This window comes from Balaenoptera borealis, assembly GCF_965194805.1.
Source record: "Balaenoptera borealis genome assembly, chromosome: 4".
Taxonomy (NCBI): Eukaryota; Metazoa; Chordata; class Mammalia; order Artiodactyla; family Balaenopteridae; genus Balaenoptera; species Balaenoptera borealis.
This window is the reverse complement of record NC_138861.1, coordinates 47,492,436-47,517,441: the sequence shown is the minus strand read 5'-3', so window position 1 is coordinate 47,517,441 and position 25,006 is coordinate 47,492,436. Positions and strand designations below refer to the sequence as shown.

The 25,006-nt window shown below is 42.9% G+C and overlaps 1 protein-coding gene, 1 long non-coding RNA gene and 1 pseudogene across 3 annotated transcripts in view; 1 reads left to right on the top strand and 2 right to left on the bottom strand.

The window, feature by feature from the left end:
• Window positions 1-6,264, top strand: part of CPE (carboxypeptidase E) — a 109,284-nt gene extending 103,020 nt beyond the window's left edge. The window contains exons 7-9 of the mRNA XM_082391153.1: window positions 1,079-1,178; window positions 3,757-3,875; window positions 5,476-6,264. Of these exons, the coding sequence (XP_082247279.1) occupies window positions 1,079-1,178; window positions 3,757-3,875; window positions 5,476-5,574 (318 nt within the window). The 3' untranslated portion in view covers window positions 5,575-6,264. The remainder of the gene's footprint in view (window positions 1-1,078; window positions 1,179-3,756; window positions 3,876-5,475) is intronic.
• Window positions 1-25,006, bottom strand: part of LOC309628314 — an 882,984-nt gene that overhangs the window by 545,433 nt on the left and 312,545 nt on the right. The gene's annotated exons all lie outside the window — the stretch shown is intronic.
• Window positions 13,053-14,459, bottom strand: LOC309628298 (tetratricopeptide repeat protein 19, mitochondrial pseudogene; annotated as a pseudogene). Its single transcript has one exon. The product of its transcript is annotated as a tetratricopeptide repeat protein 19, mitochondrial pseudogene (transcript).

Below are 25,006 nucleotides of genomic sequence, written 5' to 3'. Positions count from 1 at the left end.
TTACTGACAACATGTATAGCTTTTTACCATTGGTAAATTACCTTTAGAGAAAAGAATTGTGTGTTACTTTTATAGAGTTTCAGAGGTTTTGCTTTTTAAAAAAATAGCAAGTGAAAAAAAAATTTGCTGCTATCCAGGGCTATCTCTTTGATAAAACATTGTACCACTGCCAAATTTATTCTCCAGTGACAAAGGGACACATGAGACTTATTCTACTTTCTGTAGGGAAATATTCAAATATCATCAGTAGCAAAAGAAAATTCATTTTCTGGGGCCAGATGAGTGAGGAGCAACTGGAGCATTGGGGAGGGGGACGTTTTGTTAGGTAATCAAGCTTAATAGATTATCATTTGATATTTCAGAAGCAGTACCTTCTCAGAGACCTTAAGTGACTCTCCGTCACTTCAGATACATATTGACTTAGTTGAATTATCATTTAAAAATAAAGCTGTTTCTGTAGTTTGCATTGCAGTAGTTAGTTGATGACAGCAACTTAATTCAGGGGCTTGTCTCAATAAAAACTCTTCCATTTTACTTCTAAACCCAGTTTTCAGTTAGTAAGTTCACTGACCTTTCATGCACTGATTATCAACCAGAATGATATTATTAATGGGTTTAATGCAAAAGTATTCACAGTGTATATATCCTTTTATCTAGAAGTAAAAAGTATTGAAGGGCTGTAATGTGGTTATCTTTTTAACTGACAGCTGCCATATAAAGTATACGCAAGTGACCAAATTTAAAATAGAAAACAATGAAATGTGCTAAGACCAGAACTGTTTTACACATTGACAGACCTTTTTGTTTTGTTTTTGTTTTGGTGGTTTGGAAGGTACTTCAAAGTCTTCTTTGACTCAGAACAAGATGTCAGTTTTCAGGGGGTTACTTCTCATTTGTCTACTTGCGGAAAAGCAGAGTAAAGAGTACACAGAAAATTCAGCGGCTTTTTTTAGCTTGTTTTGATTCTTAAACAGTGGGGATCTGCAGTATTTTGCTAAAAAATAAGGAGATGTTTGATTGAAGCATGTTTTTAGGTCGTTTCTAATACAGATTTTTTGGTTGTTCTTGACCATCACAGATACACCGAGGAGTTAAAGGATTTGTCCGAGACCTTCAGGGTAACCCAATTGCCAATGCAACCATCTCCGTGGAAGGAATAGACCATGATGTCACATCTGGTGGGTGTTCTCTGCTGTGATCGGAGGCTCTAGTATTGCACACGAGAGCGTGGTTACTTCTTAGCATAGTTATACTTCTTACACTGTTCTAAGCACAGCAATTAAATGCCTCATGTCTCTTTACCCCATCTCTCCCCCCAGCTTTGATCTAGTTAAATTTTTTCTGGGGAGCAGGTCAGGCAATTACTCAGGATGGCTGCTGCACTTAGAAATTGGGGTACAGCAGGTGGCGCCCTTTCCTCAGCTATCTCACCCCAGAGCTGCGAGGCGGGGCCATCTGCGGGAGTCTTTGCAGTTGTTGAGGCAAAGGAAGATGAACCAGCTGGAATTAAAATACTGATCTCTCCTAAGAAGAAGTACTAATGAGCTGTTAACTGGTGAACCTCAGGAGGGAGCAGAGGAGTAGGAAGGACGGTAACTGCCGGTGTATTGTGTGTCTAGGATTTCCCATCCATTTCTTCATTTAATCTGTATCATAAATCCAGATGTATTCAAGGCTGAACAGGATGTTACAGGATTGAGGTTGATGTTAGTTATTTCTAAGTTTAAAGCCCCATTTCCATTTTCCTACTTTGGGGAAAATGATGTATTTTCTTGGCAAACCTACCTACTCCTGTTAATAAATATCTATCCAGCTTATTTTAGTGTAACTCTCATCTGTTGGGATCTTTTCAACAACAGTAATATCTTTTTAGCTATAAACTCTACATGTTTGTAGACCTTAGCATTAATTAACCTTTAGTGCCCAAACATCCTATACCATTACCTGTTTCTTAACCTCCACATTTATAATTTGTATTTTTTTTAATCCTGAATATTTGTTCTCTAAAACTCCATTTATTTATTTATTAAACAATACTTATCAACACCCCATGAAGTGCCAGCCCAGCTTCCAGACCAATAGGCCAGAACCTGTGCCAAATTATTGCTCCTTTCGCCCCCAGGGAGGAACTCCTGAAGGACCCAGGCCATGTTCCGTGTGGCCACAAGTAACTGCTTCTGTTAGCTCTAGCGTAACATACAAACATTATTTTCTCTGCATTCCAGATGTGAAAAATTTAGAAAAATCTGGATGTTGGGAATAATTATAGGTAGAAAGGAATGAAATCTGAGGAGTGGGCTCTGGGACACTGCAGCTTTTCTAGGGCAGGGTGAGGTAGTAGGGAGGGATGAGCAACGGGGTCTAAGGTGGAGAGAAAACCCAGTGCCTTGTTCGGGAAGGCTGGAATGTTTCAGGAGGGAGAGAGTGTGAAAAGTGTCAGGAATGAGGCAGCGTGGAGAATCTTGTGGATAAGGCAGAGTGGAGAGTCTTGTGATGAGTCTATTTCAGTGGACCAGCGGAGCCCGACTGGGGAGAGTCTAAGGAGAGAGGAGGAGACACATTTGAAATGAAGAGTATTGACAAGTCTTCCCAGAGATTTTGCTGTAAAGCGAAGAAGATAAATGAGGCACTAGCTGAAAGGAGATGTAGAGTCCAGAGGTAGAATGGAAGAGATGGTGATGGGGGTTTATTTTTTTCTGATGGTTTCCATATTCACAATGAAATACAATGTGAAGCATCAACAGAGAGTGAGGATGAAGAGGATGCTTTACAGGTGTTAGGAAAAGGGAGACTGTCCACTAGGTCCTTGGTATTCAGAGTATGACCCCTACCAGCAGCTGAATTCAGCATCACCTGGAGCTGGTCAGAAATGCAGAAGCTCAGGCCTCATCCCAGAGCCAGTGAATTAGAATTTGTACTTTACTGTTTCCCAGGTGATTGATGCGCACTAATCTAGGAAATGGGAGAGTGAAAGGGCTCGGGAGGAAGACAGGGCAGGACGAGGGCCTGTGGAAGGCTGGTGTTTGTGGACAGGAGACAGCTCAGCATGGGTGTGTGTTTTCCCCAGCCCCTCGCAGCCAAAGGGGCAGGCAGAGAGTAGAGGGGGTGGGTGTTACCCAGCGCTGGTGGTTTGCCAGGCCTATAAGCAGGTGCAGAACAGCACATAGGTTGAAGGATATGTGTGTCATTGACTGGGGTGCCCAGGAACCTAAGCTGCTCAAGGAGAGGACGGGGGTGTGAGGGGAGGAATGGGAACAGAAATCCTCTGGAGGGCTGATTGAAAATGCAGTTCCTAGAAGGCAGCCAGACCAACTATTCTGAGTCTTCAGAAATTGAAATTTCTAACAAGTCCCTGAGGGTTTCTGACGAGGTGCCTTCAGCCACACTTTCTGAGACACTGACCTAGACTCAGACCGCCGGGTCTTCACAGCCAGATGCTCGGCAAGAGTCAAAACACGGTGCCAGATGGTGGGATCCCACTGCTTGGGGACTTGATATATCCGTTAACCTGTGTTACTCCTGACATGATTATGATGATTCATCATATTAGAAGATTTATTAGACAGTTTAACATTAATGTCTGTAAAATTGCTGTAAGTAACGATGCCCTCTAGAGAGTGTCATGATCTTTTCAATGGAATTTCATTAAATTCAATAAACATCTACTTTAAAAACAGGGAATCAAAATTGAACTTAGATGGCATAACTATGCATTTCATATATGTGCCTGTGACTTGAAATTTTGTTGCCCTGCAGCAAAGGATGGTGATTACTGGAGATTGCTTGTACCTGGAAACTATAAAGTTACAGCCTCAGCACCAGGCTATCTGGCGATAACAAAGAAAGTGGCAGTTCCTTATAGCCCCGCTGTCAGGGTAAGTGATCGTGATAATAGCTAAAATTTATTAAGCACTTACCATGGGTCAGGCATGTTTAAGTGATTATATTTAGCTTTCATAATAATTCTGTGAGATAGAAGCCATTATTATCCTGTTATCCATCTGTTAAAAGATGAGAAAACTGAGGCCTAGCAAAGTTAAGTGACTTGCCCAAGGGCTCAGTGATTGATTTAATACCACTCAATGTGAAGCTCTATTACCATTTCTCAGTTTTTGAAGAGATCCACCAGAAAATCAAATAAAACCTTTAAAAAATGAAGCTTTTATTTGCTGACCTTGATTTCAATCTCAATAATATTCTGTTCAATTTATCTTTTTATCCCTAGCACCTAGTATAATACCTTACTCAATAAGTATTTGGAAAAATAAATTAGGCCTGCAAGGTAACTTAGGCATTAACTAAACATTTATTAAGCACACACTATGAGCAAGGCCCTCTATGCTAAGAACTATCAAGAATGATACCTATTTAAGTAAATACCATTTATTTTACTAGGAAGGTGATGGTGATAAGACCAAAACTCTCTTAGAGAAGGATTTTACTACTGTCCTTGTATTACATTACTATGGAATGGCCTACAGAGTTTCCAATTAAAAAGCTTGAAAAGAATTTATTGTGTTTTTGTTTATGTCCCCAAAGTTTGGAGTATAAATGCTTGGTTTTGCAAACTAAATATCCTGAGTTTTTAACTGTTGCTTTGGTTTCGATTGTGTGTATATATATATTAGGCTGGATATGTATTAAAATCAGGAGGTAAATTTGGGCAAATAAAACCTGGAAAAAAGTAGCTCCAGAGCCAGGTTGTAAAAGGTTCAACTATTTTGACCCTTAGCCTTTCTAGCCCGTGTGAGTTCAAGGAGGTATTGAGTAGTCACTTTCTTAAATAACCACAGGCTCGAGTGGCCAGATCAAAGAACTCTTAGATCCACGTGGAATGGGGCATGGCTGTCTCCTGGGCCCAGGGAGGACTGGGGTTTGGAGCTGCATATTTTGAATAGTCCTTTGTGCAGAAGTGTATGAATTCTCCATAGACCTGATGAGGATGCCCAGTTCATAGGAGAGTTGAGTTCCTGGACTACTGGCCTTCGTGGTGGTTTGGAGATGTGTGTATTTCCATCAGTTTCTTTAGCACATTCAAGGTTCTAGAAAGCAGAACCCTGTGGTTTGGAACACCAGGACACCAAACTGCATTCTTCCATATTCCCCCAGCTTTTAGGAGAAAATTCAAGGTTGGCAGGAGAAGCTCACTGAATAGTCAAAGGCAGAAAACTAATTATAAGTTACATCTTTTTATGGGGGAAAAACTGCCTTTAAACAATCTGCCTCTAAATAATCTGCTTTCCAATAATTCTAGAAAGCTATTAGATCAAAGCACATTTGAAACATAATGGCTTTTGATATTCTTCTTCCCTAAAAGTATCTTGTTGCTTATCATGAGAGTTTTTTTAGGATATACTTTAATTCAGGTGGCTGGATTGAGCTTATTTTAATAAACTCTAAACCTGTTGTTCTTTTCTCAGTTTTAAAAAGTACGTAATCAGTTTGATAAGAGTATATCCTTATTTTCTCCTTTAGGTTGATTTTGAACTGGAGTCATTTTCTGAAAGGAAAGAAGAAGAGAAGGAAGAATTAATGGAATGGTGGAAGATGATGTCAGAAACTTTAAATTTTTAAAAAGCCTTCTAATTAACTGCTTTTAATCTATCTATATAATGTAGTATGATGTAATATGGCCATTTTCTTTTAGATTTTGTGCAGTTAATATTTAACATTGATTTATTTTTTAATCATTTAAATATTAATAGGCATTACTTAAAATAGACTCAAGTAAAAATATAAGAACTTGGTCTATAATGTTCATTTTCCTACATATAAGACACGGAGGACCATAGAAGAGATTTAAGTGATTTTGCCATTTTAGGTGTAGATGCAATAGTCCATGTGTTATTTGCAATACAGAACTTTTTGAGTAATTCTACCTTTAAAAGTTAGTGAGTCCTTTTAATGTAATTGGTGACAATGTCACATAATGAATGCCATCGGAAAGGTCAACAGCTGTAGCTTGAGTTGTGAGCACTCTACTGCAAGACTTAAACAGACCTGTGTAAATTGTCGTTTGTCTCTTGTGCTGACTAGCTATATAAGCATGATCTTGTTAATGCATTCTTGATGGGAAGAAAATGTAAACGTTTAGCAAGAGGTTTTTTGAAAGGAATGGAAATTGACTTCTTGCTTGCACATATCAGGGCAATACTGTTATATTATTCAGCTGGCTAACACTACTTCACAGTGTAGGGTTTCTCTTGGTTGTCGATTGTCCCAGAATTGCGTTCTGAATGAATAAAGATTAAAAAATCCCTATGATCTATATTTTAATTCTCTATGATTTTTGGTCTAGAGTTGTGGTCTGGTGATAAAAAACATATGTATTCCCTTAAGAGTGGCCTCTCATTGGTTCATCCTGTATATTTTTAAATTTATTAAGTGACTGTTGTATGCCAGGCACAGTGCAAGCTCTGTGTATATTATTTTGATGGACAAAAGGTTCTGATTCCATGGATCTTATGGACCAGTTGTGGACATAGACTTTAAATAAATATACACACAAATGAATATGTAATTAAGCATTGTGATGAGTAAAGTGACAGGAAGGACTAGTGTGTGGAGAAAGAGAATGTCAGCACAACTTAATTTAGAGTGGATGAGGGGATTCAGGCATGGCCTCTCAATGCATGTAAGCCCAGACCTAGGCTATGAGTAGGTGTGAGCAATGCAGAGTTACTGAGTGTAGGGGTGCGTGTGTGTGTGCATGGTGGTGGTGGTATGGTTGAGCAATGCTCTAGGTACAGGTTTTTGATTAAATAGTGCTAACCATTGTAATAATAGACCCCCCAATATATACTGTCTTAAACACAATAGAAGTGTATTTCTTACTCAGGTACCTGTACTGGGCAGAAGACAGAAAGATGAGATAGCTTTTCTCCACCCAGTCATTCTGGGTCTCATTCTGACAGATGATCTTCCATCTTCTACATGTGGCTGCCAGAGTTGCCTGGTGGTCATCTCCATTGCAGCCAATGGGAAAGGGGAAAGAGCACGGAGGAGCATGTGGGGGATGTCTGTATGGGCCAGGCCTGGAAGAGGTATATGTGACTTATGATCACATCATATTGTCTAGAATTGTATCCTCTGGCTATAATGACTGCAAGGGAGTCTGGGAAATGTAGTCTAGCAGCACACCTATGTAAGTGAAGAGAATATGATCTTTGGTGAGCATCTAACAGCCTCTGCCAGATAGAAGGAAGAGTAGGTGAAGATGCATTAGGGTAGGAAAGAACATGGCTTGCTGGAGGACTAGAGAAAGGACAGAATGACTGGAGCAGAGATGTGGGAGGTGGGAAGTAAAGGCCAGGAAAGTTGACAGGTACAAAATCATGCAGGACCTTATGGACCAGAATTGAGGTTATGGGATTCTGTTTTTAGAATCACTGAATGGTCTTAAGCTAGGAAAGGACATGATCTAATTTAAGTTTTAAAGGTCATTCTTGCCGCTGTGTCCAGAGTAGAAGCAAGAGTAGAGACTAGTCAGGAAGCTATTTCAGGGCCAAGAATAGTGGCGACTTGGATCAGGTTGTGGCAGTAGAGATGAGAAGATGTGCGTGGTTTGTGATGTATTTCAGAGGTGGAATTGACAGGCCTTGGTGAGACATTGGATGTGGGTGATGAGGAGGCAGGTGTCACAGATGACATCATGTTTCTAACTTGACCAAATGGGTACATGGCATGTGGCATACTGAAGAAGCAGCAGATTGCAAAGGTGAGAAGAAAAAATTTCAGTATAGGAAATGTTAAGCTTGAGATGCCTATGCTTGTGATATATACAAATGGAGGTGTTGCATGTATGGCTGCACAGTCTATGTGTGAAGCTCTAAAAGAGGCCTGGGATTGGAAATAGAGATTTGACAGTAGTTGACATATAAATAAGGTGCTATATTATTTAATTATCCAAACCAGGGCAGTTTTGAGAATGAAAGGGGCACAACTAATTTTGCCAGGATGGCAAGTACAATTCAGAACTGCCAGGGGCAACTTGGGAGTAGGCTTACCTACCTATAGATGTTATTTAAAGTCATGAGAATGTATAAGATCCTCTAGGAAGAGCCCATAGAGTTAGAAGGAAAATAGGATCCGGACTGATCTCTGAGGAACTTCAGAATTCTGCTCCCTGTGGTTCATATCAGACAGGATAAGCTAGGCTATGCTGCAGTAAGAAGCAAAACCCTAAATCTTAATGGTTTAACTTAGTAATTTCATGAAATGCCTATAGGTCCTTGTAACTCTCCAGGAAAGTTGTCCTGCAGTGTGTAGTGACGCACCAGGAGTGTTTCAGGCTCTGCTGTGGCTCTGCTGTCTCAACATAAAGTTTCCTTAGTCTCTTGTCTTGGACGCAGGGACAGATACCTGGAGTCACTTCCGTCCACAGCTTATTGACAAGACCTCGGCGCTTAGCCTCGTTGAACCAGAGCATTTGGTGAGCAACACTGTCACCACCTTAGTCTTTCCTTCTGGCCACCAACATACCTTTGCTCTTCTTTTTCCAAATATAGATTTCACCTAGCTCCTCCACAGGGGAGGCAGCTTAAAGTCACAGCAAATCAAGGCTTTGAGCTTCAGGTTTGGGATTTTTGAGGCGTCCCATGATAGCCTCTGTATGAGGTCTGCATATGGTCACTCTTGCTCCAGAAACTTGTGAACTAAAAAGAGGTTCTATGCATCCCTCACACCCAGCATACAGTGACAGAACAGAGTCAACACTCCATTCAGAATGATAAGGAGTAAGAGGTGCCCGGCAATCACTGATCTGCAGCAATTCTGAAATCTTGCTGAACGGATATTTTATAGGCCTCCTCTTCAGGGGATGAAGAACGTTCCTGGATTCAGAACTGATTCTACACTCTGGGAAGCACTTCCTTCCTCATTGTTCCCCGTGGCCATGGCCTTGCCTTCTTGAACGTCTCTCTCATTCACTCAAGACCTAGGTTGACAGAGGCCCCACCTAGCATAGCTCACCATCTGGAACATGAGACCTCCCAGGTCACTGTAGCAGAGGGTAAGAGAGACCCAAGGACCAAGAACAGACTTGCCTTAGGCTGCAGGTGACACGTCAACCCTGCTCACAATTCACTGGGCAGGACTAGTCACGTGGCCTTGCCTAACTGAACAGGATGCAGGAAATACTGGGGGGCAAGTAGAATGTCGGCCTCTGCCACAGGGCCATGCAGAAAAATCCACCACTCATTTAACAGTTGGAAGGAAGGTGTTAATTTCACATAGTCCTACCCTTACAGCAATTTGTGATTATGATACAGGGTTTTAAAGGTCCGAACTATCCTGGTCATGGTCTCAACGTGCTCAGATTTTATCTGATGAGGAGTCTAGAATTGAGTGTTGTTGAGAAGGACTCTCCTTTCATTTGGTTAACGTTTCTATGTTGAAGGACCCCTACTGGAATGAGACTCTTGGCCTTTAATCCATCCCTCACTCACTCTTTCCTACAGAGAAGCCAGCCACTCACTTGTTAGGTGATGACTGGTGAGCTAATTGGGTGGAACAAATCTATTAATATAAAAGGACAGTAATCTTCCCTTACCCTCCCTTCCCTGCCCCAGGCAGAGGCAGCTCCAGACTCTCCCCCGGGCACTGAGGGAGGCTTTGTGTGTGTGCGCTGGGATGCAGAAAGGGCTTGTAGAAGTACAGTATTAATAGGCTCTTTTGTCCACAGATCTAAGATCACTTTCTCCAATCAGTTTATCAGTAATAAAGCTGATAGTTTAACCTGTTGGTCTCCCGTGTCTTATTTTTTGGCTGGTTCTGAACTCAGGAATGGAGGAATCCCTAAAACCTTTAAGAGATATAAATAATATGTTAGGTGTAGTGCTTTTGTTTTTTTTTTTTTCAAAAGTGAAATGGGACCAGCACCTCTTGCATTCTGAATACTGTACTTCTCTTATCTCTAGGATGATACCTTTTTTGGAGGTTATGTTGCATTGTTGCCTCACATAAACTTAGCATAAATGTAAACTCTGAACTAACGTTTTTGATTTGGTTTGAAACTACAGGTTAGAGCAGACAAGAACATGGGGGATGTTAGAGCTGAGCATTAAGCAGATCGAACTGTGAACAACAAGACCAAATTTTTTTAGGTAACGAAAATCAGAAAGGGAGAGGACTGGGCAGTTGATTTTAATGAAATAATAAACATATTTGAACTTTTTTTTCCCTCATTGACAAAATCAGAAATTACTATGGAAGGAATAGCTAATCTCAACTCACATTTTGATTTTCAATTCTTCACATAAACAGAGATAAACTTGTGGAAGGGGAACTATGAACTTCGATATTCATATTTTATTTATACAACCTCTGAAATCTTTCAACAATTTGGTGTTGTGGGAGAGTAAAAACCCATCATTTTTTCCAACATATGACTCAACTTGTCTTTTCAAAATTCTCACGAGGTTTGTCTTCTGTGGTCGGGATTGGATGGCATTTGGGGTGTCTGCCTCAGGAAAGTCCGACAGAATAATGTTGACTTTCAGGTCTCACTTTATGTCTGCACTACTTCCTGCTTTTGCTGTTCTTAGGTAAATATCATTCTAGGTACTTATGATGTTCTGATTCTTTATTCTTTATTTCTACTAGACAGCCAACTCAGTTATAACTTGAGTTTGTAGCGTAGTGTAGTACATGCCTTTAGTTTCATGTGATTAATTTAAATCATTGCAAATTCCCTGAGAATCAGTGTTTTTAAACACAGAGCAAAACTTAGTTGGGTTAAGGGTCCTCAGTGCAACCCAGGCAGATATTGAAATAGTCTGCAATGGCTGAGAAAAGAAAAATCAGCTTGATGAAGCTTCTAGGAAATGTTTATGATGCCAGGGACCACAAGGCTGGTTTTATATTGCTTTACTTTTTTCTGCCTCTTCTGGTTTTTTAAACTATCTTAGCTCTTTTTCCCCTTTCCCTTCCTTTTCCTTTCTCCATTCTTCTGTTTTGATGTTTCACTCATCAGTTACCAAATGCTCATCCTGTGGTCTCTCCCGGAGAGCCAAATAGCACATCTCCATGGTCCATGGCCATGGCCATTGGTCATTGTAGTCATCATCATTGCATCACTAGTGTCCTCACCACTACTGAGCATGTATTTGTGCCACACTCTGTGCCAGGCACTTTGAAATGCCATATTTTGAAACCCCACTGCAGCACTGTAAGATAGAAGTGTCGCAGCATTTTTATTTAACAGATGAAGAAACAGATGCAGAACTTAAATTCCTCACCTCGCGCAGCTGGTAAATGACAGACCAACATTAAAACTCCTAATTGCTTGACCCTGAGCCTGTCCTGTTTCCTCATTTCTCTAGCATGACCCAGAAAGAGCTGTATGCTTCTTGATTAAACATTGTTTTATTCTTTTGATTACTTCACATATGCTGATTGCTATGCTTAGGGTTTCTGGGGAGTATTTATTACCTACTCTGAAAGAAACCCTTTAAAGATAATTTTAAAACATTTTGCAAATAAATACAATAAGCTCCTGTTTTATAGTTTCTTGCTACATGGAATTAGTGTGAATCAGTTCGTTGCATCAAGTTCCCTGTGGACATGGTGATGTTTGGCCCTGACATGAATGCCATAGAGAGATGCGTTTCAGGATTTACCAGGACATGTCAGTAACTGACAGCAAAGCAGGGCCGGTGAGGAAAGGAGAGCTTGGCACCAGTACTGCCCCCTATTGCCCCCTTCCTCCGAGGAGGCAGGGATTCCTGGGCAGCTGACCAACTGCAGGCTCTGGTTGCAGAAGTTGTCTGGAGGTTGTAGTCAGGGCAAGCTACAGCAGGAGTGGATGGGAGGGTGTAAAATGAAATGCTAAGGGCCCTAAAATCCAGTAAAAATTGATGTAGACAACACTTCAATAATGGGATGAAGGGATCAAGACCCTTAGTGTTAAGGCAGCTCTCCACGCAGAGGGAGGTTTCTGCTCGTGGACAAAGTTCCCAGTCGGTTTACAATCCTAGGAGGAAGGCTGGCAAGGGGGCACCTCCGATGCACATATTAAATGAATTAATGTGTGTAATGCATTTTGAAAACAGCCTGGCATGTAGCAAGTGCTCAAGAATGTAATTATTGCTATTATTATTCAACAATGTGTTATTATTACTCGAAGATGTGTTATTATTTTTATTACTACTGCTGTTATTGCAAGGTAGGTTATGAGATTTGGTACTGAAAAACTGGGACCATGGAAGAAACCTGGGTAAAAGACCCAGAGGTGGGACCAGTGCTTGCACATGAGGTGAAAACCTATTTATCAGAACTGCAATGGTGTAATATCGAGATGGAGATAAGACCCTTGGAACTGTTTAAATATCCCTCTGTTAGATCAGGATCAGTCCAGGCAGCTGAAGTTGACTTGAGTCTGATGGTGGTACCAGTGGGCAGCAAAGGGAAAAAGGTGTGGGCCTCATACAAAAGGGTCTTCTTCCTTTTTTTTAATTTTATTGTAGAGTGTCTAGTTTATTATGAAAGGGTTCTCCCAGTATGTACACAGGAACCCAACTATCAGTTTATCCTGCCCACCCCACCCCCACCGACATACCAGCAACAACAGGGTTCCTTCGTGGTACCTAGAAGAACCGCAGAACTGCTGGGGTGAAAACATCATCGATGTTTTAAAGTACCTGTGAAACAGATGCAATGTTTAAAGTGTTTTTTAAAGTACCCTGTGTTGTGTACTTTGCACACTCTGAGGCAGTGTGATAAGGCTCTCAACACAGCGGCCTATCCAGGGAAGGTCATCCACCAAATGCATTCTTCCAGAGCTAAGAGAGACTCTCACTACACATGAGGATACTGAGACCCAAACCCCAAAAGCCAGAGCTAGGGTTCAGGGCACTGGTTCTTCTACAGCACCAGCGGGACACATCAGAATGACTGGGAAGCTTTCAACACTACACCTACAGGGCCCCACTCGGAGTCAGAGGGTTTGGAGACACTGTGACCAGGTGCAGAGGAGTGAATACTCAGAGAGCAGGGATGCAGGTGGTCGTCATTCCTTGCCCTCCTTTTTTCACAGTTGTGTACAACCAGATACATACAAAAACATACAGTTCACTTTTATTTATAATCAAATGGGCGCTATGCTTTCAAGTGCCTAATTCCCACTTTAAAACTTCATGCTGGATGCTGGTGGCAAGCCAAGATACTACATTTTTATGCATTAAATCCCACACTGGGCTTCAGGAGACAGACTATAAGAGAAAATAACTCACCGTCATCCCCCTTTGCCATGAGACCGGTAGCTCTGGTCTGCCAGGTATTGATAAGAGAAGGCAGCAAATCGGTGGACAAAACTCTTGTGGGAGAGACACCTGGCTGAAATGCCAGACCCCACCCCAGAGGGAAACTGGCCTCTCTTAATCTAGAGTTATTCTCAGACCAGCATGGACAGCACCTAACCAACCATCTGCTACAATGGAAAGCATCAACTGACACCCGTCCTTAGAAGCAAAATCAGGTGGGGGTGAAAGTTTTCTTTGCAAAACAAACATGGCAGTGTATACAGTGTATACAGCTTGTCCTCCAGCAAGGCTAAGTTGAGGGGACTTGAGTATCAAGGACAAAGAATTTAAGCCATTGATCAGGATGCCACTGGGACTAGAATAAGAGGTGTCACTATAAATTCCCTACAACCAAAAGGGGTCTAGAGCTTGATAAGGTTACGACAAAGGTCTACTTTTTCGTGACAGCTCAGCCAGCTCTTCCCTGATGTGCTGCAGAGAAACCTCATCTCTTTTCAGCTTTGCTCGCTTTAGCGCTTCCTGGTAGATCTCTTCTGCTTGTGCATATTGTTCTCTGTGCATCAGGGCCGCAGCCAGATCACTTAGCAGCACGTGGAGCTCAGGGTGCTCCACCTGTCTCGCCAGGTCTGACGCCCTCTGCGAGCGAACACGAGCCTCGTCGGAGCGGCCCTGCGCATCCAGGGTGGTGGCCAGGTCACTCAGCAGCACCATGGTCTGTGGGTGTCTTTCTCGTAGTATTTCTTCAGAAATCTGCAAAGCTTTTTCATTCATCCTTTGTGCCTGTGATGGCTGCTTGGAGAACAGAAGGTAGCGGGCATAGGTGTCTAGGCACATGCCCAAGAGGAGGTGGGTGTTGGCTTTCTCTTCCACTGACAAAGTGTCTTCTGATAATTCCTTTTCTCTTTCAATTTTTTCCTCTAGAGTTGAAATGCAGAATTCATAACCAGCAAGAGTCAACTCCTGTCTATTCTGAGCAGCATAAATAGTGGCCGGCTTTAGAGAGATTACTATTATTGCATTGCCTTCCTGTTCCATGGCCCTTCTAAGCAGGTAACTCATTGTTGGTTTAAAAAGTTTTTCCGCCCAATCGTAAGTGTAAGTGATGGCCTTCTTGTTATCACTCTTATAGGCAAGAAGAAGAGCATCACGCAAAATTAGCTCTGCCTCTGCTGGCTCATCTTTCATGATGCACAACTGCCAGCAGCGGCAGCAGGCCCGGGCCCCTGGGCTCGGCGGCTCGTACACCGCGGGCGCCGGGCCTCCTGCCGGCCCCGGCCCCGCCGCCCCACCGCAACCGGTACCAAAAGGGTCTTCTTTAGTAATATTTTTAGTGTCAACTATAGCAGTATTTGAATAACTTAAAATGATCTAAAATAATTATTTGTATTTTTTCTACTCATTTCTGTGTATAATCAGCAACCATTTAATATTAAGGCCAGAATGATACAATGAAAAAGAGCAATAAAACCATAATGAATTTATACTTCAAGATTTGTGAGGTTAGTGTCCAACCTCCACTGTGAAAACTTGGTGTTTCTGAAATGTCATCAGCTAAACATCCATGTGGCGAGTACAGTGGTGGAAGATGGTAGGACACGGGGTTACTGGGCATGGGTGTCTATACTCAGGTATCTGTTGGAAAGATGATGATGTGAGAGAGGAAGGTGCATGACGTCAGGTGAGCAGCCTCCCCTTGAACAAAGGTGTCCCAACATCGACCCACAAATACAATCAGAGCCTGATCAACAGCAAGCAATCCATCTGACACATTTAGAAAACCTACGGGGAAGAAAACACTGATGAAACAATAGACACAAATAAACCTGCCCTTTTTATTATATAAACACTTAAAATGTACCTACTGCAATTGCTGTAGAAGTGGAAGAAATACAGTCTTTTTCTCATATTTCTTTCCTATATGATTTTTCAGAATTAAACTGTAACTGGCTCCGTGTCTTAAAATTGATCTGGCCGAAAACCTATTCATGGACTTAAAAAAACTGACTGGTGAATATTTAATGAATTTCTAAGAAATCACTAATTGATTACAATAAAACAAAGCATAACACATGTACAAAATATGTGAACAATGATACAATGACTTTTTGAATAGCTTAATCAGTGGATGAGTTAGTCAAATTTCATGAGTTTGAATATCATAATAATGCATTCTCGTTGTCTTGATTAGATGACTTAACGATTTTCCAATGAACATTCTGGCTAAAACTGCTGTTTCTTCTCACATTTTACACTAATATTTATTCTAGAAATTCCTGAAAAATCAGCCCTGACACCACCAGGCCCACTTCCATCCCTGCCCTTGCAATGAAACAGTCTACAAGCAGCTGGCCACAGTCATTTGCCCACAGCTACCCTCCAGAAACTTCCCTGCAGATTTTCCTTTGTGTTTATTTTAAACCTTAAATTTGAAGAGCAAGATGGTGAGGAAAACATATTGAGCCTGACCAGGGCTCCGTGCAGTTGTTGGAGTCCTGGCTCATCTGGTCACGTGAAATACGGCTGTGGGATTTGGAGTCTGGTCAGGGAAGATTAAAGCTGCGGTGGTGCAGCATTCTTCACTTTAAACCTAAATATACTTCCCTGTGCACTAAATACACAGAGGTATTTCAAAGCCAAGTGTGTGTGTAATTAAAGTAAGAAAGCACCAGCTGTGTGTGTCCACCTCAAGGTCCGGCCACATGTGCTCTTTCAGTCTGCAGGAGGCACCGACAGACAGGCAGAGCTGACAGGCAGATGTGGAAAAGGGATTAGGTGCTGGAGTTTTGGCTGAGTCCTTTGCCAAGTGAATGGTCCTGCAGGCTCCTGCCCGCACAAACCTGGTCATGGTATCTCTTCTTCCTTTGATTCACCCACACAGAAATGAGAATGCGGCCCCCCCGGCAACCAGAGCACGAGATAACATAAACTCCAGCTTCGTATCTGGGGCAGCTGTGAGCCTCCATAAATTGTATGTGGCCTACATGGACAGATTTTTTGGGATTATACCTAAACAAAGAAATGGAAAAGCAGAAAGTTATTTTTTCCCCACTTAGGAGTCATTTTGAAACCTGGTATCATTATTTTTGAGTTTTTGCAACATAAAACATGCACCCATTTCTTTCGCATTTCTACTTTTCTGTTTTCCTGATCACGTCTGTCTCAGGCACATTTTATCTGTCATGAGTCTCCATAACGTCCCTTTGCCCTTATCTTTCTGTCTCTTCTGCTGCCTCTATCCTTACCCCCCGGCACTCTCCCCCTCTGCTCCTCTGTACCTCTCTGGGTCACGACTGCATTTAGCCAAGAAAGGGCTGAGGTCAAGCAGCCTAGGTGTCTCCTTCCTCCTCCTTCCCACAGGCCCTCCCTCTGGGAGGGGCCATCCTCAGTCTCAGCCTTTTTCTGGCAGCTTGCCCTCTAGAGGACCCCATGGATCTTCTCACAACCTCTAACTCCAGCCCTGACCCTGGGAGCCCAGATCCTAATTCTGGAATGTGCCTGGCTTATCTGCAATCAGGTCCCTGAGTGAAACAGAAATTTAGTAGAGAATTAAGTTGCTTCCTTCGCTATTGACAATGTGAGAGACTGCAACCTGACTAACTTAACACTGGGAAAAATGAGCTCGAAAGATGAGGCATCATGGTGGGGAGAGAGAGCCCTGGGCTCTGCTCAGGAGACCTCACTGAATGATAGGTGGGGGGGGGGGGGGCTTGGCACCTTCCGGAAGCTCAGTCTCCTCATATTAACTAGAAGACAGTATAGTTGTTATTAAGATATTTATTAAAGTTCTTTTCCTGATAAGCCCATAAGCCTACAAATAGGAAATTCTCTATAGAATGTAAGGGTAGGTAAACATGGAAGACACACTAAAATCTTTAGGTTGTGGTATTATGTTTTGGTTAAAATGTACCACGGCTCAGACATAGCTTTGTAAGGGCCAATAAAATCTGACCATAAAAAAGTTATGGCTCCTAAGTGTCGGTAACATTGACTTCCTGAGCAAGACAAGCAGTCAAGTCCTTAGACACATTCCCTCCACCACACACCCCTCACAGAAGGGATCTCAGGAATGTAAAGAAGCCCAGAGTCCGGTGTAGCAGCTTTAGGGAGAGAGGAATCGGTGAAAACTTGTGCTATAATGAAGGGAAAGGGCAAGGCGGGGAGGTGACAGACTCCGTGCTGCAGCTGGTGTCAAACTGGGAGATGGTGCTCTGGGTCCAGCTCCGTGCTCCTGACACAGGAAGTATCTCGCTCTCCATCTCCATCTCCATCACTGTGTCAGCTATGCCCAGGAGCTGTTAGCACAGAACCCTGAGAGGATCCTGTCCTGGAACCAGAGATGTGAGAGAAGAGGACAGGTAGGCAGATGGTGCCACTTCTATCTTTGTCTACTCTCTATTATTAAATAGACCTGTTTCTTTTTCATTTTTTAGAATCTTGCGTTAAGAATGCCCAATTCTTAGAGAGAGCTGAAATGAGCTGTCTTTAAACTTCTCACCATAGCTTAGAGGGCATTTAAAAATAGTTTTCCTGTTACTTGTCAGAATAGTGTTGAAGAACAAATGAGATTATGAGATTAATGAGATTATAGCTACTGTGCTATATTATATTGGTACATGTGAGATCCTGATGACGTATATTTCCATATACGCATGTGTGCCAAGTAAGAGCTAAACAGTTAAGATGCTGTGGGTGGAAATTGTGCATAACTGTTTGGGAAAAAAGTATTTCTGAATTTTAAAAGGGATATTATTAATTTTTTCTTGCAGTAGGTTGTTTTGCTAAAAGACAAAAACAAGTATGTAACAGCAGCCAAGTGATAAAAAAGACACTCTGGCTCCAGCTGCTTTTGGTAATCTGCAGCCACAAATATTCTTCACGGTATAAATGCTCTTAGTAGAGTTCAGACAGATCATGCAAATTTTTAGTTTTAAAATATTGCCATTTATGTGAACTTGTGATGTTTTTTGAACGTCAGACTTTGTCATGGTCTTGCAACTCTTTTTTTCCCTTTCCTTTAAAGACCATCATTTTGGAGACAAGAAGGGGGCTAGAGGATGAGGGTCAGCCAGTGACTAATCTCGCAGGATGCGACATAACCCTAAACAACAGCAGCCCCCACTGCTATTCTGCGGCATTGGGTGCCTCGTGTTTGCTGGAAGTCAAACGTCAGAGGAGGTTCCTCACACTCATTCTTTTCGTTTTCCTCAATACACTTCCATACTGCTGACGATCGGTGAAAAGTTCTTGGCACAGGGCTTGGGTAAGTGCTCAACAAATGCTACATGTTAAGTCTGCTTCTGGTTTATTCTGCACCCTTTGAACGGTGAATTACAGGATGTGAGAGAGAGAGCATCACAGTCTGTCAGGAAAACAAGCCCCGCTGGGTGCCCAAGGTCTAGAATAAATTAAGATGGGAGAGAACGAACTCAGGTTGTATGAGAGAATGAGGGCAAAGGACAAACATCCCTGTCCTCTTGCCCTAATAAATGTTGGGTTTCTTTGGAATCCCCTTTGAGATAACCCCAGGCATTCCTGCCCTCTAAGCTCAAAGACCATCAGGGCCTGGATGGCAGGGTGGGTGGATGATGCAAATCACATGTGAAATAAGGGGCAGCAGAGTGGTGGACTTGGTGCCAGGATGAGACCTGGGATGTTTCACAGGTGTTTTTAAAGCTGTTGGAGAGAGACTTTGGTAAGAGAAGTGACTGCTCTTCATCAGATTTTTGTTGCAGATGAATTAGGTAGAACCTCCCACAGGGCCTCTGCAGCCCAGTGGGGACACTGACTGCAGTCATCTCCTCAGGTGTCCACCCCTGTGAAGGCCCAGAGCACAGGGAGTCCGGGCAAGGGCACTGGCTCTGGGGAAGGACAGCTCTGGGTTCCAGTCGAGGCTCAGCCACTTAGAAACTGTGTGATGTTTGGCAAGTTATTTAATCTCTCAGTGACTTAGTTTCATAATCCAAAACCAAATAAGAATACCTCCTTTGCCTGGTTTTTATGAGGATTACTTGAGATAAAGTATACAAAACCTCTGCTTATAGAGACTGAGCCACATCTTTTTCCTGGACAAGTTCATGATTTAGGGAAAGCAGCCTTCCACCTTTTTAAAAGACCTATGATAAGTTAAAACAAACTTAAATAAGGTTACCAAACCATGTAACCAGCTTAATTTGCATAAAAACAATAGAAATGTTTCTTAGACACATTACTGAGCAGTGAAAAATCCAAGATTGTTCTGGCCAAATTAAGGAAAAAACAGAGTCTAGGGATGTTTTTCATTTTAGGTATGAAATAAGGAAATGACAAAGGAAGCCTGAGGCTGTCTTAGTGACGATCGTTCAAGGAAAGCAAGACTTCCATTAACATTTAGCTGCAGGTTAATATGTTTTGGTGAGAGAGGATTTTGGGTTAGTTTTAGAATTTTTGTCTAAGATCAGCAATTCATTTTTCCAGAGATCGCATGGAGTCAGGTAATGTCAAAATAGAGAAAACACAGAAGTGAGATGAGAGGGTTATTCTGGACCAAAATATTGGTGGGGTACATGGTCCCCAAGACTCAGGTAGTAGCAGTTGTAATAATACTCATGTTGATAATAAAGATAATGATAATAATAGTTGTAGTTGGCATTATCGGGGAAGTTACTGTGCAACAGGGAACAGGTCAAACACATTTCCTGCCTTTGCTCCTTTACTCTCCCTAACAACACTCGGTACTATTTTTGATCCCTGTTTCACAGATGGGGAAACCAAAGCACGGTTAGAAACGCTGTCAGTGAACAAGTGAGAGGGGGACTGGGGAGCCTGCATTTGTAGCTCCTGGTGAGAAGCGTCATCTGGCATCTCTGAGATTATGGCTTCTGATAAACTTCATAGGGTTAAAACGGATTTGTTCACTGTTAATGCACTGACAAATTATTTTCCCACCTCACATTCCTGCAATATTCCTGTGGCTCAGGGCTTCTCAACCTCAACATTGTTGATGCTTTGCAACAGATAGTTCTCTGTGATGGGGGCTGACCTGGCAGCTGTGGGGTGCTTAACTGCCTCTGTGCACTAGATATGAGCAACGCCTCTAATTGTGACCACAAAAATGTCCCCAGACATTGCTAAATGGCTCAAGGTGTGTGTGTGTGTGTATGTGTGTGTGTGTGTGTGTGTGTGGTTGGGAGGGGGGTGAAATAGCCCTTGGCTGAGGACCACTGCTTTAGAGTATTTAGAAACGCTTCTAGCATAATCCCACAAATGTCATATATAGGTTAGTTATAGGAAAATTTGCATTGCCCAGGAACTGGTCATCTAGAATGGTCAGCACTACAGAATTCATGAACACTAGTGAGCCCACTGCCCTTTTCTTTTAAAACCACAGCTCGTCTTCCTTTGCAGGAGCATTGCTGCTGGAATAATCTTTCATGTGTCATATTTTGTCTGAAACACGGGAACATTTGATGCTAATACAGGATCTATATATCATCTATTGTATACGAGGTCTATTCGTTTTCTGTGGCTGCTGTGATAAATTACCTCAAATTTGGGTGGCTTAAATAAATTTATTGTTTCACAGTTCTGGGGACTGGAAGTCCAAAATCAAGGGAGAAGCAGGGCCTTGGTCTCTTCAAAGCCTCTAGGGGAGGACCTTGTCTTGCCTCTTCCACCTTCTGTTGGTGGCTGGCCGTCCTTGGCACGTTTTGGTTTGTAGGTGCACCTCTCCAGTCTGCTCTGTAGCTGCATAGCATAATCCCCGGTCTGGTCCCAATTTTTCCTTCTAAGAACACCAGTCATTGGATTAGGGCCACCCTATCCAGTATGACCTCAATCTGCAAAGACCCTGTTTCCAAATAAGGTCACATTTATGGGTACCAGGAATTAGAACTTGAATGGATCTTTTCTGGGGACAAAATTCCACCCACAGCACATGGTGTATTGCCACATAGTATAGAACACGTATTGACTAGTTTTGTTTCTCCTTCCAAACCCACTTGCAATTTTTCATGCTCTGTTCTGGGCTGCATCCACCAGCTCCTTGGTCTTCAGACTTGTGACTGGGTGCCGCCAGGGGAAGGCCTCAGCAAAAGATGGGTGGTCAGGAGGAATGCGTTAATTCCCTGGGCTACCTCCCTGCCCTGACACTGTGGGCTGGCTGTGCTGCTCTGTCAAAGCCCACAGCTCCTGTCAGATGGCCCTCTCGGTATATCTGCTGTCTCCAGTGCCTCTCGCCTCGCCCTTGTCCCAGCATGGTAGAGAGTCGCTCAGCCGTTGGCCCTAGTGAGGCACCGTCCCTGTTTGTTTCCCTCAAGCCTATCTCCCTGGGCCAGCAAGAGTGTGCCCTCTGAGCTCTGCCAGACCCTGACATTGCAACACTGAACACAGCAATAGTTTGTCTAGAAATGATGGCCGTGCCTGCCTCTTTAAATTACAGCCCCAAACTGCATTTGAAATTCCTATTTCTTCTACCTCTTACATGAGTAGACAAAGTTTCTGACAGGTTGGCTCTGCGCCACGTCAGATGAAGACACGCAGTCTCCTTCTGTTTGGTCTTTGGGACGGATTGTGGTAAAGTTGCACTGGCCTTCGCAGGAAACAGGAACAATTGTTCCTTTCAGGAACAATGCATGTTGCTTTTTGGCTTCTGAAATCTCATCTGCCCTCAGCAGCAGCAGAGCACAGGTGAGGAAAATTCGGTGCTCTTCAGCACCGAACTATTCAGAGCTTATCAATCATTCATCAAAATGGGAAGAAATTGCATTGCTGGGCTGGCCTACAGCGTCTAGAGCCGAGTTAGGTGCCATTAAGCAGCTCTCCTTGGGGGGTAATGAGTGTCAAGGCTGGAGCGCTGTGGCTCCCTCCTTCCTTCCCGCCTCTCTCCCTCCTCCCTCTGTGAATGGACAGACCTCCCAGGTACCAGGTCTGGGCTACATCTGACCCCACTCACTGAGATTTGCAAGAGAAGTACTAGTAGTGATCATGAAAGGACGCCAATCCTGCTGATGGAAAAGGCAGTGCATGATAACTAGTCACCTTCTTTCTTCCTTCTCTCTTCATTCTCCCTAAGTTCAAAGGAAGTGGGGAGGGGGTCTGGGGCAGGAATGGGGGAGGGGAACTTTGGAAGGAAGAGAGAAGACATTATAGGTCCCGGAGAATAGAAGGTAGAGTGACGGGGTTGTGGAGATTTTGCAGTTCTGGTGGCTTACGGAGTGTTTGGTTTGAGTGCACCCTCCCTGTCCTCTTATGTCTACTTGGCTCTGTGGAGGTATGAGGTGCTGAACTGGGCCTGGTGGAAAAGAAGCAGGAACTGCCTTTTAAGACTTAAGGGAAATCCTTCCTTCCTAGTTATCCAGCCAGCTCACTGGGGCAGGAAAAGAAGAGGGCTTAGGGCTCTGCCCGCTGGCTGGAGCGGGGCGTTTCTCCCAGAACTCCAGGGAGTGAGGAAGGGTGACCCAGCCCAGCATCAGGTTTCATAAACAAAGAGGTCTCAGAGTTTCTGAAAGGACAAAAACTTACATGGGACAGTATATCACCCTTATCTGTCAAAGTCCTGTATATTCTAAAAAAATGTTTGAAGCTCTTATCTTCCAATTAAGTATTTATGATTGAATAAGTGCTAAGGAGAGAGAGTATAGGAGTAAAGTATCCCAAAGGCTACTTAATCAAGAAATGGAGAACACATAAAAGTACTGAGGGGAGTTGGAGGAGGAAATTCAGTGATCCGCGTACAAACTGTTCCGTTGATTTGGATGTGACCTAAAGGACACTTCCTGTGGCACATCATTCACTTTCTTCAGCACTTTCCAGGGCTCCAGTCTCCTGGGGATAGAAGTTCCAACACCTGAGGGCTTGACTTCACCATTACCTTTGATAAACTTTGCTTAACAAGCATTTTCACATATATATGAAATCCATTTTATTTTACAACCCTGTGAGGTAGACTTGGCAGGTGTGATATCTCCATGTTTAGATGAGAAACTTGAGGCTTAGAGAAGTTAAATGGCTTGCCCTAGTTCAGAGAGCTGATGAGGGCTGGAACCAGCTCTTCTACCAGGGCTTGACCCAGTGGACTCTCCACTGTGGTGGGTTAGTTCTCCTGACAATAGAGAGTGTCTGCTCTTGAGGATATTGTGCAATGAGAATTATCAAAGAACTCTTTGGAATGTGGGGTTTGGAGGCAGGAGCTATTTACAATATTTGAGCCAGACACAGAAACTACTCTAGTTTAGCAGAAATCTCAAAGGATTCTCTAAAGTGGGATTTTTTAAATCTAGAAAATTGTTTCACCTTTTATGAATTAAGGCCTAAAAATCATAAGGTTGACATGATTATTCTCATTTTATAGATGAGAAAACTGAGTCTCAGAGATGTTAAGTAATGTGTAGTAAAGATTTTGGACTTGCCCAAAGAGAGTGCTGACCTTTGCCCTTGACTTCTGGGAGGTAATCTATATCACACCTGGTAGAATGCATTCATTTATGGTGGGGGCTGAACACACCTGACAGTCTTAAGGTGGGAGCTGGCCATACCAAAGAGACCAACCATGTGATTTAGGGTGGGGGCAAAGTATTATTTGACCTGAATGCTGAGTTCAACCATGAGGGTAATCAATCAGTCCTGCGTAAGTAATGGAGCCTCAATAAAAACTCTTAAACTGGAGACTTGCAGGAGCCTCCTGATTGGCAATACTCCATGTACATGATCACACATGGATGCTGAGAGGGTAGCAATGTCCTGAGGACAATAGAAACTTCACATTTGGAATCCTTCCAGACTCTGCCCTTTGCATCAGTTCACTTTCTGATTTCAATATGCACCCTTGCCTTTTAATAAACCATAACCATGAATATAACAGCTTTCGATTCCGTGAGTCCTTCTCATGACTGTCATACTCGAGGCTGGTTTTGGGAATCCCCCAAACTTGCAGTTGGTGTCAAAAGTAAGGGTGGTCTTATGTGGACTTTCCCCTCTAACTTTGCAGATGGTGTCAGAGGTTTTGAGCAGACTTGGCAGCCTGCAGGACTATGCCCTTGAACTTTGCAGTTTGACTAACTCCAGGTAAGTGACCTATCCAGAGTCACCAGAGCCAGAAATGAATCTCACATACTTATAACACAAATACATAAAGCTACATATGTAATCCAAAATGCTGCTAATCATTTAGTACAGTGTACCCTACCAGGAATATCCCAAATAGTGCAGAAATTGCAAAAGCATCTTGCAGTAAAAAGAGTGGCAATCAGAGCATCTAGAATTTGGGAGGAATATGGAGAAGTCAGTCCACCAGGGCATGAAGCAGAGGCACTGAAAGGGAGTAGTTGGGAGATCTTGGAATTGGATCAGTTGGCATGTGGCAGCAGGTACAGTGATGACTCACATGTCCTATGCTTCGTAGATCTTCAGGCAAACTCTTAGCTGCACTTAGCCGTGCTTCCATCCATCAAAAGCAGAGGTGGCTAAGCCTCTCTAGCATTTCATCCAAGAGCTGATGGGCCAAGGTACGGTCATCAGAGACTCCAGCTTTCTAAGTCCCATTTCTATAGGCTTCTGGGCTACACTAAGCCAGTGGAATGAGTTATGACTTGAAAGCATCACACATAATGTTATACCGATGGTTCATCCCAGGGGACTAAATAAGAAATTCTGAGGTATGAACTAAACTTTCTTTCTGATTCATAGGATGTGTGTGTGTGTGTGTGTGTGTGTGTGTGTGTGTGTGTGTGTTTGCCTGTGTATCCCTCTGCCCCCTCAAGTCAAATAGGCAT